This window comes from Phoxinus phoxinus, assembly GCF_949152265.1.
Source record: "Phoxinus phoxinus genome assembly, chromosome: 15".
Taxonomy (NCBI): domain Eukaryota; kingdom Metazoa; phylum Chordata; class Actinopteri; order Cypriniformes; family Leuciscidae; genus Phoxinus; species Phoxinus phoxinus.
In genome coordinates this window covers 32,170,978-32,187,854 of record NC_136890.1, presented here as the reverse complement: position 1 = coordinate 32,187,854, position 16,877 = coordinate 32,170,978, and the positions used below count along the sequence as shown (strand labels likewise).

General features: G+C 38.3%; 1 protein-coding gene across 1 annotated transcript in view; it reads left to right on the top strand.

Moving 5' to 3' along the window:
- The window catches only part of citb (citron rho-interacting serine/threonine kinase b), a gene marked incomplete at its 5' end in the record, with an annotated part of 54,774 nt that overhangs the window by 23,677 nt on the left and 14,220 nt on the right, over positions 1 to 16,877 (top strand). The window contains 11 exons of the mRNA XM_079636522.1: positions 139 to 192; positions 5,009 to 5,206; positions 7,976 to 8,169; positions 9,101 to 9,236; positions 9,312 to 9,416; positions 10,534 to 10,674; positions 10,899 to 10,979; positions 11,339 to 11,537; positions 12,970 to 13,131; positions 15,246 to 15,269; positions 16,363 to 16,500. Of these exons, the coding sequence (XP_079492648.1) occupies positions 139 to 192; positions 5,009 to 5,206; positions 7,976 to 8,169; positions 9,101 to 9,236; positions 9,312 to 9,416; positions 10,534 to 10,674; positions 10,899 to 10,979; positions 11,339 to 11,537; positions 12,970 to 13,131; positions 15,246 to 15,269; positions 16,363 to 16,500 (1,432 nt within the window). The remainder of the gene's footprint in view (positions 1 to 138; positions 193 to 5,008; positions 5,207 to 7,975; positions 8,170 to 9,100; positions 9,237 to 9,311; positions 9,417 to 10,533; positions 10,675 to 10,898; positions 10,980 to 11,338; positions 11,538 to 12,969; positions 13,132 to 15,245; positions 15,270 to 16,362; positions 16,501 to 16,877) is intronic.

The window sequence follows — 16,877 nt, the reverse complement described above, 5'->3', positions numbered from 1 at the left end:
GCGCCGTCGCTCTCATGCCTGACATCACACCTGTCCTGACACTCGAGCTCTGCTCGAACACACTTCACTGCAGAACTCGTGTGCACTTCTTGCAAACATGCCAATTTTCACTCTCATTTTGTGTCTTTTTTTTTTAAGGCCCATCGGGATGAAATCCAGCGGAAGTTTGATGCCCTGCGTGACAGCTGTGCGGTATGCAAATGAGCTTTTCTCTGTATTTGACTCATCAAGTGTGACCATCATCAGAATATGCGGATGCTATTTCAGTTTCCATAATCAGCATCTGAACAGGAACTAAATGATTGAATAAAAAAGCACCCCCCCCCCCATATCAAGATTTTAGTTTCATTTCAAAATCCTATTTAGACATTCTACTACTAACTATAAGTAACTTTGCAACTACACGTCAACTTATTCTACTAACCACTACTAACAAGACTACTAATAGTCTTCTAATACTCTAATGAGAGATAGTTGCAAATTAACAAGAGTTAGTTGACATGTACAGTTGACATGTAAAGTAACCGTTTAGTTAAAACATTCGGTAAACTATCATTCATAAGTTTGAGGCTGTATGATTTTAAAAATGTTTTTAAATAAGCCTCTTCTGCTTACCAAGGCATTTTTGATCTGAAATACAGCAAAAACAGTAATATTGTGAATTATTATTATTATTTAAAATAACTGCTTTCTATTTGGATATATATTGTGAAATGTAATTTATTCCTTTGATGCAAGGCTGTATTTTCAGCATCATTACTCCAGTCTTCAGTGTCACATTCTTCAGAAATCATTATTATAATGATTAGAAAGCTCAAAAGAACAGAATTTATTTGAAATTGAAATCTTTTGTAACATTTCTAAATGTTGTTACTGTCACTGTTAACCAATTTAACGCATCCTTACCAATTAAAAGTATAAATTCCTTTAAAAAATGATATTATATAATGACCTCAAGCTTTTGATATACATAGTGAAGTCCCCCCCCCAGTTCAATTAATACAAATAATCTCTCGACACAATAATCTCTTAATAAAAACCAGGAATGTATTGTATGATATTTATGAAAGAATTAGAAAAATAATTTAAAATAGTTTTAGATGAAGTATAGCAAGTCACTGTTGTTGATATCATGTCAAGCAACCCATGGTATTGAACGATTATTATATTAATATATCATGTTATTTTTAAACCCCCATCCCCCCCACACATACACACAGACACAAAAACCATAATCCACCATAATCAAATGCATCTGTTTCCAGGCCTCCAGAAGTTGTTGTCACTGATGTCAGGAAGAGGTGCTTTTGTTTGCATTGGGCCTGGAGTGTGTTTGATTATTATCACGCTCAGAGCATCTCTGCCCTACTTTCACTGTCCACCCACACACACACACACACACACACTCGAGCTGTTTGAGCATCTCCAGCTCAACACATGCAGTATTCAGACGCTCATCTCCTCTTCTGCCTTCATCACACACCTCTGCATTCGTAACTGGAGCTCAGATGAACTTCTAAACTTGGAAATGAGAAGTGCATTGGCTTATTCAAATGAAAACACAGGGGCTTGTTTTGATAAGATGGGAAACTGTTACTGTTGCTCATACTTATGGTTAGCGGTAATGGTTATTCTCAGCGCTGAAGTGTCTGAAGCTTTGCTGTCAGTCTCAGCGTTTGTTCTTCGATCTGTCTTTCGTAAGCTCTTATAATCCCAGCCCCTGGGTGACGGCTTCTTTCCGCTAAACATGCTTTGATCTTCTCAAATTTTTGAGCTGTATTTTGTACAGTAAGTGCATAAAATAATATTGTATTCCTAAGCACTTTTTTTTTGTTTGCATCACTGAAAACAGTGTTTTTTTAACACCTTAATTTTTCTTTTTACCATAGATGGCACAAAATCCATTTAATGAATGAAAATCCTCTTCTTAATTTTGTCTATTAATCTAAATATCAATATTGGTGAGATTTGGATATTCAAAACAGTTTTGAGGTTAACTGATCTAATATTGTGTCTCTGGAAATTAGTGAGCTATGACATTATATTATATTGTTGACTATTGAAGATTTATGTGTTTATTCGTTAATGCACAGAGTTGTAACTAGTGTTTTAATTGAATACTTATTGACATTTATGGGATTATTATTCAATAAGTAAATTTCAGATGTGTTCACTATTCATTAAAACGTATAGGCTAACTGAGGGAAATCCTTCAATGGAATTCTTAAATCAATTTTTTAAACAAAAGAACAAAATAATTTCTAAATCTATTAGTCCGACAAAATGGCAGATAATATCTACGGAAGGAAGATATTTTTTTTTCGCAAGGCATGGCACATTGGCTGATACATAATCACATCATTTTTACTCAGAAGTTGCTAGTAAATTTCACAATTAATTACAAAGAAATGGAAAGCAACAAAATGAATGAAACATGAAATTTTAAAGTAGAAAGACAGAAATAGTATTTTCTTGTAAAACATAATGCAATAATATTTGTTTGAATTACTACAAAAAAACTTAAAACAATTTATACTGTGCTAAACTTAAATATTTTTTAGGTTTATTTATTTGTTTATTTCTATAGATAATAGTTTTAGTGCTTCAATTTAAACTTATTTCAGTTTAATGCCAAGGCAACATTTCTAATTTGCAACTAATATTTATTTTTATTTATTTTTTATTATTTTATTTTCATTTTATTTTATTTTATTCATTTACATGATAAAACTGTTTTTAATAGTTTTAGTTCATGATAATAACCATGCATAAGGGAGGCATCTTTCCCATCTTATCATATTACTTTTCTAATCTATCAGATCTATCACTTGAACACTATTATAAAAGCAAGAAACCACAGAAACGGCATAGGACAGCCACTCAGAAGAAGACCGACAGATGCAGTTTTGGATTCAGTAGGTGAACCCAAACACAGGCTAAACACACTAGAGTAGGGTAAAAAGTGTGTTTTTGGTCACTAAAGTGGGCCTGTGTGTGTGTGATTGTGGCGCTGTGCCTTTAACAGTAATGACAATAATAATGAGCGCAGAAGCCTCCTCCGCACCAGAGGAGTGTTTGGCACCGCTGCTCTGCTTGGCGTGCGTCAACACACTTGACCAGCACTGCAATTTCATGCAAACCTGCGTCTCTTCTGTTTGTCAGATGGAAGCGTTCTGAAGCATTGGAAATGTGTGAAGCGAAACGAGAAAACGCTTCTAAAAATGGTTTTAGTCGAAGAAGTAGGGTTTCTGATAAAGTTCAGTCACTCTGCATCACGCTCGGAGTGATGTTAAAGTCTTTAAGAACATTTCCCACAGGATTAGATTACACTGCAGGGGTTTATTAGGACAGGACTGGCAAGAGCGACAGGAAGACTTTAGGAAGAAAGATGGGGAATGGCGTCAGGATATGATCACGCTGTTCTTTACTGGGAAACAGTTTGTTAGCACACACACCTCTGACATGTTTAGCAAGATGGACCACTTTGCAGCTTATATTTATTTTTAGCATGTAAATACTGTACCACGCTGTATGAAAACTACATTGTATATGGCCATCGTTCTGTAAAAAGTTTGTAAGATATTTTATCGTTGTTGAAATAAGTTGTGCCTTTATTATCAAGGCTGGAAAAATCATAATATTGTGAAATATTATTAGAATTTAAAATAGCTGTTTTCTATTTGAACACTTTATAATAACTGCACGCTATTAATCATAAGCATTAGTAAACAGTTGATTCATAATTTATAAAACCTTAATAGACATTAATAAGCAGTTTACAAATACAGCTATACATGCTTTATTCTTGATTTAAAAGCATATCTATAATATGTTTAATAATTGTATTTTCATACTTCATTAATGATCATTTCTAAATGAAGTATTGCATTATTTACACACCAGTTATTTAGGAGTTGTCAGTGGTTCATAAGATCACTTAGAAAGTGTAAGTATGATTAATAAACTACATCCATACATCTTATTATTCAGACATATAGTAATAGTTACTTAGTGTGTTAGTAAATGTTTTTATTTCTACTGTAATTCATGATTTATTCAGGTAGATATAAAGCATTTAGTAGTGGTCAGTAACTATTGTTGTGAGCTCGTCTAAAGTGAGGACTAGTTATGACTTGTAAAGCATTTATAAAGGAGATTTAAATGCTGTTAATATTTCCTGTATCACTGTGTTGTGTTTGTTTATTTTTTCAGTTTAGAAGACAAGAGCCTTTAAATCTCCTTTATAAATGCTTTATAAGGCATAACTAGTCCTCACTTTAGATGAGCTTGCAGAAATAGTTAACTGACCACTACTAAATGCTTTATAACTACCTGAATTTACTACATTTACTTAACATTTCTAAGTGATTTTATGAATCACTGACAACTCCCAAATAACTGGTGTGTAAATAATGCTATACTTCATTTAGAAATAATAAATTGATCATTAATAAAGTATGACAATACAATTATAGATATGCTTATAGATCAAGAATAAAGCATGTATAGTTATATTTATAAACTGCTTATTAATGTCTATGAATGCTTTATAAATGATGAATTAACTGTTTACTAATGTTTAATTAATGATTGATAGTGTGCAGTTATTATAAAGTGTTACCGAATATGGTATAAAGTGTAATTTATTCCTGTGATCAAAGCTGAATTTTCAGCATCATTACTCCAGTCTTCAGTGTCACATGATCCTCCAGAAATCATTCGAATATGATGATTTGCTGCTCAAGAAACATTTCTCATTATTATTATCAGTGTTGAAAACAGTTTCATATTTCTGTGGAAACCGTGATACATTTTTTTTCAGGATTCTTTGATGAATAGAAAGCTCAAACGAACAGCATTTATTTGGAAAATAACCTTCTGTAACAGTATAAATGTCTTTACTGTCACTTTTGATGCTTTCTTTCTGAATAAAATGATTAGTTTCTTTCTTACTTTTGAACAGTAGTGTGTGTGTGTCATACTGTTTTTCTTCTTGCACCTGCATCAGGTGATCACGGACCTGGAGGAGCAGTTGACGCAGCTCACGCAGGAAAACGCAGACCTCAACCGACAGAACTTCTACCTGTCCAAACAGCTGGACGAGGCGACGGACGAGAACGAGGAGAGACTGCAGCTCAAGCAGGACCTGGAGCGCCTGCGCCACGAGGTGGCCGACCGAGAGATGCACCTCAACAACCAGAAGCAGGTGGAGTGAACACACACACACACACACATGTGCGGACGTGGCGGGAGAGAGATGGGGATTGGAGTTTAAAGGAACACTCCCATTTTTTTGGAAATAGGCTCATTTTCCAGCTCCCCGAGAGTTAAACAGTTGAGTCTTACCGTTTTCTAATCCATTCAGCCGATCTCCGGGTCTGGCGGTAGCACTTTTAGCATAAGCTAACACTGGTCTCTCACCAAGACCTGTTCTCCACTGGTTCTCCTCACACCACAACTCATTTTGTCTCCTCTGACCGCTCTGTCTAACATTAATCCTGGCCCGTCCCTGCTCTATTGGCAGTCTAGCAGGCTCATAATTGTATGGCTGTGGTCCGTCATACGAGTAAGTATGAAACGTCATTGCGATCCATTTTTTCCCTGTTGTTTGAACGTTGTTTTCCCTCATGCTACGTCACGCCCATTTTCAGATGCGGAAGTAAAATTTTCTCACAAAAACGACTCCAGAAGCCAGTGTAGCGTATTTATACGTTTAAAAAAAAAGAAAATCCAGCTCCTACATTATTTTTCTCTACATTGACTCGTTGGGTCTTCTAACCTGCAATATGCCCTTTAAGGGGTTAAAGTTTGTGGTATAGGTATATGATCGTTTTTCGTTCTTGAAAAGTGATGACACAACAAATAAACAGCAAATCACAGCCCTCCTCCTCAGAGCTAAAACAAAGCTGTTTAATAATCTGGAGAATGATGCTCACAGGTTCTATTGTATTGCGTGCTGATGGCGCAGGGAGATGAGAGGTGTGTGTGTGTGTGCGGTGATGTATGCGCGTGGGACGCGTGTGTAGGTGTGCAGTCCTCGCTGTTGTATAACAGGAGCGGATGGTAATCATAGATGCTGGTAGGAGGCAGAGATGTGTCATATTCTCCTCTGCCCTGCCAGCGTTGGACTTCACAGGGGCAAAAGCACGCAGGCTATATTTGGAGACTCTCTCTTTCTCTTTCGGTCCTGTGTCTTTGTGAAACGGGGTAATATCCAGTCCTGCCACTGAGATGCACTTCCAAGCACATCTGCCGGATGCGAGACACCCTCGAGCCCCCGCCGGCTCTCCGAGAACCAATTCCGATTGGCAGCGACTCTGAATGCCGGATCTGCTAATGAAAGTCAAAAAGGAAAAATCTGCTGCTTCCTTTCCATATCTATCAGCATAATTTCAGCATCATATCATGCAGTTCCTCAGATCCTGTATTGAATAAGTTATCGCTGATCTGTTTCATTTGAACAAGGTTCTAGGCGTAATATCTGATCGTTTTTAAATGGTAATTTCCAGGCTTGGAAAAATCTTGGAAGCTTCTATAATGAAAATGTATTTAAATTAAAAAAATATTACTATGATTTATTTAAAGGGGTGGTAACATTCACAAAATTCGCCGCCCTGCCACCGACGCCGTGAGATTCGGGGACGCTCTGACGTGGATTTTAGAATGCGTGATTTTTTTAAAAATCAAATAAGAACTGAACATAAATCAGTATCCTATTTTGTGCAGACTGGCCACACGTAGGGTATAAGTTAACCTAATAAAATCTTTTAAATGTGAAAGTAACAAAACACCAACAATTTCAGACACCTTTTTCCATGCGTCGTTCTTTTTATTAATGTTCCTGTATGTAAACAGGGACACGTCGTACAATAACGGGAAACCCGCAACAGAAATAATTAACTTTTCCTCCATTTAGCTTAGGAACTAATGTGGCCGGAACCAAAGTTTACAGGATTGTGTTCTCTGGTATCCTCTCAGGCGAAGGACTTTCATACATTCCGATTGGTTGCCGCCAAACCGCGTCATAGCTTATTACCATAAAGTTGACTTGATTTCAACTCTTCTCGCCGCTCTCGCTGTCCAAGACGCGCCGCGCCGCCCTCGCCGGAGGTCGCCGCCGGCTCTCATTGAAAATGAATGGCTTCCGGCCACTTTGACGCTCTCGCCGCCGGCGGTGTGAACGTACAGTAACCCTTTTCACAAGATGTAAAATAAATATCTGATGTCCCCAGAGTGTGTATGTGAAGTTTTAGCTCAAAATACCCCTCAGATATTTTTATATAGTTTATATATTGTCACTTTTTGAGGGTGAGCAAAAACGCACCGTTTTGTGTGTGTCCCTTTAAATGCAAATGAGCTGCTGCTCCCGTCACAGGGGGCGGAGCTTCTCTCCATCTTTCTGACTCTGGTTTGAACATAAAAGGCTAAAAGTTTTTGAAATGTTCAGTGCATGTGTGTGTGAGGTAAAAGCTCTTTCTTTTACCTCACACACACTGAACATTTCAAAAACTTTTAGCCTTTTATGTTCAAACCAGAGTCAGAAAGATGGAGAGACTCAAGAAGAAGTGACAACATGTAGAAATAATTTCTGAATGGTTAGTTGGTGAATTTATGTAGCTGATGTGTAGTTATCTTCTAGGGTGGGGGGTGGGAAGGGGGTCTAGTAAACCCTATATTATGGGAACAGAATGTCCCCACAGAGATGGCAATATCCAAAATAAATTATTGACCTTGTGGGGACACTTTTGGTCCCCATGAGGAAAACAGCTTATAATAAATCAAACTAAGTGATGTTTTTTGAAAATGTAAAAAATGCAGAAAGTTTTCTGTAAGGGGTCGGGTTAGTGTAAGCGGAGATAATATACAGTTTGATTGTAGATAAAAATCATTGTGTCTATGGAAAGTCCCCATAAAACATGGAAACCCAACGTGTGTGTGTGTGTGTGTGTGTGTGTGTGTGTGTGTGTGTGTGTAGAACATCGAGACGCTGAAGACGACGTGTACAATGCTGGAGGAGCAGGTGCTGGAGTTGGAGACAGTAAACGATGAGCTCCTGGAGAAGGAGAGACAGTGGGAGAACTGGAGATCTGCCCTGGACGAGGAGAAGAACCAGGCCGAGCGCAGAACCAGAGACATACAGAGACAACTGGACAACGAGAAGCAGAACAGGTGCTCACACACACACACACACACACACACACACACACGCACGCACACACGCACGCACACACACACACACACACACACACACACACACACACACACACACACACACACACACACACCTGGACAATGTCAGAGCCGTGGTCTAGCAGTTAATTGAAGTCTGGCTAGAATGCTCAAAATTAAAAAAAGAGTAATCAAATGTTTCTCTGTAGTCTAGAATTTTAATTTAATTTAATAATAAAAAATAATTGATAAATAATAAATCAAGTTAATTAGCATAAAATAAATGTATAAAAATATATACTTGTGTGTTTTTTATTGTATATAAATAGTTACTATATATTATATTATATAAAATCAGTTTTTACTAAACAATTATATTATTATTTTTAATACAATAAAAACGGCAAACTAAGATATAATAAATTGTTCAATTTTAATAATATGCAAATAATGATAGTTATTATTATTATTTTATAGATAGTTATAATTAATGTCATAGCTTAAACTAAAATAATGACATTTTTATAATTTATGAATGCAAAAATAAATAAATGCATATATTTAATGCAATATTTTTCATTGTATGTGTTTGGGATACATTAAATGCTAGCTATGTTTATAAAATATTGTAAATGTTTCCATTGCAGATTGCTATTAAACACAATAAATCTTTGAGATGTAATGGAAATGACAGTTGTTGGTTCAGAAAAATGACAGAATTCTCCTCTGAATTATTTATGTGGCTGTTGGGCATAATCAGTGTACAAAATAAACTTGTAAGTGAGTAAAAATAGTTTATTTTCTGAACGTCCACAGGGCCAGAAGTACTCATACTTATATAAGAGTTACATAATGAACGTTAAGTATAGATATAACAGAAACACTGAGGTCGAACACTTCACTGTTGGATAACTTCTCTCTCGTTCTCCAGACTCCGTGCAGAGCAGCGCAATTCTGAGTCCCGCCAGACAGTCGAACTCGCCGTGAAAGAACACAAAGCTGAAATCCTGGTCCTGCAACAGGCCCTGAAAGACCAGAAACTCAAAGCTGAAGGTCTTTCTGACACCGTAAGTGTGGGTCACTGTGGATTCAAGCATCTGCTGAATGACTACATGCATGCAGACTCACTCTGTGTTCATCAGCTGGGCGATCTGGAGAAGAAGCACGCCATGCTGGAGATGAACGCGCGCAGCCTGCAGCAGAAGCTGGAGAGCGAACGAGAGCTCAAACAGAGGCTCATGGACGAGGTGCAAAACTTTACTAGCATGCAAAACATACTTACCTAATAAAGGAAACTTGAAAAATGAGAATACTGTGCATTTATTTCAGTAATTCAACTTAAAAGGTGAAACTAATATATTATATAGACTCATTACATGCAAAGTGAGATATTTCAAGCCTTTATTTGTTTATCATTTTGATGATTATGGCTTACATCCCAGAATATTGTGAAAAGGTTTTCATAAGCTGTAAGCCATAATCAAAATTATAACAAATAAAGGTTTGAAATATCTCACTTTGCACTTAATGAGTCTATATAATATATTAGTTTCACCTTTTAAGTTGAATTACTGAAATAAATGAATTGTTGCACGATATTCTAATTTTTCGAGTTTTGCCTGTAAACAACCCGTTTAAATGCCATTTTCATGATTCTGATTATTTTAATTTTACCGCCATTCTTCACACACACATGTCTCTCCCCTGTGAAGGATCCCTTTACCACTCTACAGATAAAGCGTTGTCGGGATAATTTCGGTTTCGTGTATCTACCCCGAAGTGATCAAATTCTGTCTAAAAAATGTTTAAGGCCAGACAAGTAGTTTGTTAAGGCTTGGTTTGTAGGGAATTACAAACCTGCGCACATATATTCAAATGCGCATAACTATAGAATTAATTCTTGATGCGCACGTGAGCGCCATCAGCGTTTCTCACAGGTTCACGTTTATTAGTCTGTGTAGAGAGAACGGTGTCGTCTTAGCGGCCTCTAATTTATTAACTAATGATCGTTGCGACGGAAGTGAATCAATCAAAACTAACTTTAGCTAGAAAATATCTTTATTCAAGAACCGCTATAAAGTCAAAACAATCTCTGTTACCTTAAATTATACATTTATCACTGTAAAGCCGCTTTGAAACAATCTACATGGTTAAAAGCGCTATATAAATGAAGATGACTTGACTTGACACACCTCAACTCACAGCACGAATGATGAACTCACACTAGGTTTTTTTTATTTTTCGAGTTTCACCTGTAAATAAATAGATTTGAGCTGAAATGATCAAGCCGTGTAATCGTGCATCCATAGCATAGCCTGTGTGTATGTGTGTGTGTGTGTCTCATGCTGTAATTTTTTTTCTCAGCAAGCGAAACTGCAGCAGCAGCTGGACATGCAGAAGAGCCACATCTTCAGACTGACTCAAGGACTTCAGGACGCGCTGGACCAGACCGACCTTCTGAAGACTGAGCGAACAGACCTGGAGTACCAGCTGGAAAACATACAGGTACATGTACATACATATGTGCACATACACATAAAGGGTCTTTATGGGCATTGATGGTTCCATGAGGAACCATTCATAATTATGGAAACTTTCTATTCCACAAAAAGTACTTTATAGTGGAATAAGGTTCTTTAGATCAGTTTTGCGATTTCGGATTCAGCCCTGGTGTTTTATTCCAAACATTCCCAAAGGTGTTTTCTAAGAGTATTCTGGCTCCCCTGCAGGCGGCGTATTCTCACGAGAAGGTCAAGATGGAGGGGACCATCACCCAGCAGAGCAAGCTCATAGACTTCCTGCAGGCCAAGGTAGAGCACCCCTCTAAGAAGAAAAAGGTCAGAGTCATCCGCTGTAAATTCACTTCATTAACTAATCTGACTAACTGCTTGCTGAGCTGCGCATTAGGTGTCCCTGGAGCTACATACGCCAATAACCGCATACTAACCGTGCAACGCGTCAGCCAATCAGAAATCTCATATATATATATATCTATATATATACACATATATCCAGCCACCCTGAATATGTGAGTTGTAGAAAGGGACACCTAATTTGACTGGATATCTAGGGATGGGATAGCAGGATAGAGTCCTAGCATACTGAACTCCTGTAGCTGGGCACGGGAGTGAGCCTGAGCGATTCACTTCGTCTGGTGTTTTGGGTGCAGGGGCTTTTTGGTGGCCGGCGTCGAGAGGATCTGCTGGCGGCTCTCGCGGCTCAGGGTCAGGCGCAGGGGTCCGCCGTGCCCTCCGGGACCCCGGTTCCCCTGCAGTACAGCGACCTGAAGACCGCGCTGGAGAAAGAGCGCGCGCGCTGCTCGGAGCTCGAAGAAGCGCTGCAGAAAACACGGCTGGAGCTCAGAGAGGGTGCGACGCCGTTACACACATTTACTCTTCTCCCCCGTCGTCACATTTGGATCCTGCTTGCTTGTTTTCATTTTTCACACCATAAAAATCTCCTTTTGTGTTCCTCAGAAGAAAGAAAGTCATATAGGTTTGGAATACTTTGAAATGACATATTTTACACACTCACACACACACACATATACTGTATATATATATATATTCACACACACACACACACACACACACACACACACACACACACACACACACACACATGTATATATATATATATTTACACACACACACACACACACACACACACACACACACACACACATATATATATATATACACACACACACACACACACTCTCACACACACACACACATACACTCTCACACACACACATATATATATATATATATATTCACACACACACACACACACACACACACACACACACACACACACACACACACACACACACACACACACAAACACATACATATATATATATATTCACACACACACACACACACACACACACGCACACACATATGTGTTCAAAAGTCTGCTTAAATTATGACGAGAAAATAATAAAACTGACTATAATTATGAAATAAACACTACTGTTCAAAAGACTGGGACTCAATAAGATTTTATTAATATTTATATTTTTATTCAGTTGCATGCATTAAATTTATCGAATGTGAGAGTCACGACATTTATAATATATATTACAAAAGATTCCTATTCAAATAAATGCTGTTATTTTGAACTTTTTTTATTCATCAAAGTGTCCTTTGTCATAAAAATGATCTATTATCATAGTTTCCATCAAATTATGAAGCAGCACAATTGTTTTCAACACTGATAATAATAATCATAAATGTATCTTGAGCAGAAAATCATCATATTAGAATAATTTCTGAAGGATCATGTGACACTGAAGACTGGAGTAATGATGCTGAAAATGCAACTTTGATCACAGGAATAAATACAAATTTTTAAATATATTCAAATCGTGAACACACTGTAAAAAAATATTTTCATGATTTATCATCACAACTTTTTATCTTTTGTCAAATCAACTTCGATAACTAATGTGTGAAGATAACATACTATTTTGAGTTTCTGTTTATTAAACCATTCTTCTTCATTGTATTAACTCAAATTTTTAATTACAACGAATTCAAAATTTTAAGGTAACTTGCTTTTTTAAGTTAAACCAACATTTCTTTTTACAGTTACTTTACATTTTTATAATATTTTACAATATTACTGTGTACTGTATTTCTGATCAAATAAATGCAGCATTGGTGAGACTTTTGAACAGTAGAGTACTATAAAGAATTAGTGGCATTTTATTAAACATTAAGCAAACTGTGTGCAATGTTCACAAACATGCCGTTTATCTCTGTACGGTCTCACTGTATTCTGTTCCCTCATCAGTTCAGTTTAATAAAGCTCTGGAGCACAGCGGTCCTCCAGCCACCCCGGGTCTGGCTCGCCAGCAGCTCATGATGTCCACCAAATCCAACAAGTCCCCTGAGCACCAGCCCAGCCTGATGTCGTCCAGCTCCGGCCGCAGGAAAGACGCTGCCAATCCTGAAGGTTAGAGCGGAGACGTGGCACATGTGCAGCCTTTTTAATATTCAAAACTTAAGCAAAACTGTGTTCTCTTGGTCCTTCTTGCCATTTCATCTCATGCTAAGAATACAGGGATATTAAAGTGCCCCTATTATGCTACTTTAAAGGCTCCTAATTTTGTTCTGAAGGTCTCTTATAATAGGTTCACATGCATCCAAGGTCAAAAAACACTTTAATTCTCTCATAATATACATCGCAGCTTCAGCTCTTTTCTCACAGTGTCTGAAACGGTTCGATCAAGGATTCAGTCTCTCTAAACCCCTCCTTTCTGAGAGCTGCTCTGCTCTGATTGGTCAGACGGCCCAGTCTGCCTAAGTCGACCACTTAGGCCCGGATCACACCTAACGCGTTTTTTGCAGTGAGGGGCGCCTTTTTTCTATTGTTTTCCTATGGCAGTGAGCGTTCTGCGCGCTGTTTATGCGCCTGCTGCGCCTCGCGTTTTTGAAGTTGAAAAAAAATCAACTCCGAGCGGAAAAAGCGCCCGACGTCATCGCAGTTTTTTCCACTGTCCAATCGAATGAATGGAGAGGCGGGCCTTCCGTTGTGGTCGTGACGGAAGTTTACAGTTGCTTCAACGTCCACAGAGCACAGACTATGATGGAGGAGAAACTTGTGGTGGCTGTTTCGGGTTACCCGGAGCTCTACGATTTTACGAGTTTACAATGTGACAGTTTACTTGACAACAAACCAAAGTTTTTTTTTGCGCGCGCTCGCTATTAGACTGACAGCTGACTCAGTGGTTGCTTAGCAACATAAAAACCGCAGCGAACTGCTATTTCAGGTGTGATCGGGTATTTTTTTAGCAGTGCTGTGCGCCTCGCGTTTTCGAACCTGAAAAACGCGTTAGGTGTGATCCGGGCCTTACAGTGCATGTCTGAAAACAAACACTCATTATCATATCTGAATTTCAGCTCTTGATATACAGTGATTCGAACAGTAACGATGGCGTGGGTTTTACCCAAGCGTGCCGCACGGCACAAGTGCTAAAAAAAAGTGAAGCTAAAGTGTCTCGATCGCCCCCTGGTGGCTGGTCCCAGTATAGCTCATAAACCCCGCCTCCCTATGAAGTCTAATGAACTCGTTGGAAACTAAGTAATCAAATTACACTTTAAATACATGTTTTTTAAAGATTTTTTCTGTCATTTTAGGTCGTTTTATCACGCTGATTTAAGTTTTAAGTGTTCGTTTTTTCAAATTTGATCTTTTTTCATCTTTGATGCTACAAAACCGGGAATGTGACTTCATGATTGACAGCTGTGATTGACAGCTTCTTTAAACAAAGTAGTCACTGAGGCACCAAGGGACTGATTTTTGGGAGTAGATTGGAGCCTTCAACTTTAGTTTCTACATTTCCATAACTGTTTCACACAGGAAACTTTTGTACTAACCGTTTCTGCGCGAGTGAGGGCGGGACCTTGATATCGCGGCTCTACTTCCTGCTCGCTACTGCGCAGAATCGGGTCCCGCGTTCACTACTGCGCAGAAGTAGGTCCCAAATCTGCGCAAGATGTCTGATTAGGACTTTGGCGGCTTCACTTTTCACCAATGGTTTTATCGTATATATCTCATCAAAGTGGATTTGCTTTGTCAGCAGAAAACAGCGTCTTCTCGACATAAACAACACGAACCAAACCCTTCCAGTCTCAGATACAACACGTGTTTGAGGGCGGGGTTAAGCAGACATTAATTGCCAGCAGCCAATGAAGAGCCTAGGCTGGCATTATGCAAATTTGTTACAAACTATGTAGGTTTGTGCAGGAACTGAGACTAAATTACTGACGTCTCGTTTCAGCCGTTCAGAATCACTTCTTTCTTTTAGGAGACAATAACTCCATTAATCTGGGGCTTTGCAGACCTTTTACATTCATAAACAGCTCTATTACACACTACATGAAAGGTAATATCCCGAAAAAGCATAATAGGTGCACTTTAAATCAAAAGCTTGTAGGAAAATCCTGATTTGATGCTTATTACTGTTTGAATATAAGATGAGAGGACTCCAGACCGTACGCATTTACAGTAGATGTTCTCGCTCATGTCTGTCCACACTCACTGTCCTCTTTGTTGTCGTTCCACAGAAATAAGGAGAGTCACTTCTGAAAGTAAGTTCTTTCTTAGGCGACCCACTCTCAAGAAACCGTGCCATTTATGTGCTTGAAATATAAGGATTTTTCAATGATTTCATTATTCATGCTTTCATTTCAAAAGGTTATTGCTCGGCTTTCTAGATGAGGCTGATACAAGTAAATATCAATATCAAATATATATATATATATATAAAAAATAAAATAAAAACTGATACACCATGAAGTAGAAAAACTTTAGTTTGAACCATGTGGTCAGAAAGACGTTGATGTAATATGATGAATGATGAATAATGAATGATCATTATTTTCATCATATTTAAATCATAAATCATTTAAATGGGGAAATGTCTCAGTATAAAGGGGTTTTAAAGAAAGTGAGGGACACAGATAAACTGCACTATTTATGCATAAAATGCATTAAGCATTTTAGAAAACACACACACACACACACACACACACACACACACACACACACACACACACACACACGTATACATACAAATTGGCTAATATTCAGATTTAAAAATACACACTAACCAGAGTATAGTGTGACCGTGTTCAGTCATAGGGACACACATGGCACTGTTTCCTGAGAATGAACCAGGCGTCTCTCCGTTATCTATTCTTTCTTGGTATGATCTTTTTATTCCTGCAGAGATAAGCTCTCTGGCCAAATCCAAACATGTCATTCTAGCGAATGCTTCAGTTGAAGTTTTATGGGGGTCCTACACTCATTTTTTTGAATGAACACGTTTTGTATCAGGTCATCATGGTTTGATGGCTGCAGACTTCCACTCAGGACGTCATGGACTGATTCTGGATATCGACGCTCCTGCACACAGATCAGTCAGGACACTGAGCTTATCTCGTATACACTCGTGTTTATGGCCATACTCTTGCTGTATGCCATGCAGAATGCGAGAACTCCCGAAATCCTTGCATGTTTGTACTCAAGCTGCCAATGACAGCTTGGACAGTACAGTGATTTCTTCAGCCTCATGGAGAAATGTTCTCAGGAGAGGACATTTTTAGCTTGCTTTGGCCCGTTTGCATACGTTATATAGACGGGTATAAGAGTGTTTCTAAGAGCGTGTGTTTGATCCTCTAGAGTACACCAGACGTGTGAAGGACCGGATCCATCACAACACTCCTCACCGCTTCACGCAGGGGCTCAACATGAGGGCGGCCCGCTGCACCGTGTGTCTGGACACCGTACATTTCGGACGGCAGGCCGCGACCTGCATTGGTACGGATCACACCGAAACCCTTTCCACATAAACATACACCATCACTGTACAGGTGAAACTGGAAAAATATCATGCAAAAGTTCATTTATGTCAGTAATTCAACTTAAAAGGTGAAACTAATATATTATATAGACTCATTACATGCAAAGTGAGACATTTCAAGCCTTTATTTGTTATAATTTTGATGATTATGGCTTACAGAATTCAAATGTAAAATATTGTGGAAAGGTTTTCAAGTCATATTTATTTTCTTGCTATTGGAGCAAATGGGAATGCAAAAAATGATATAAGCTGTGCAGTACTTTCCCTTCACCACAATAGAAGTTTACCCAACTATGACTTCGGTTTCTGAGAACCACAGAAAAACATGAAGAGT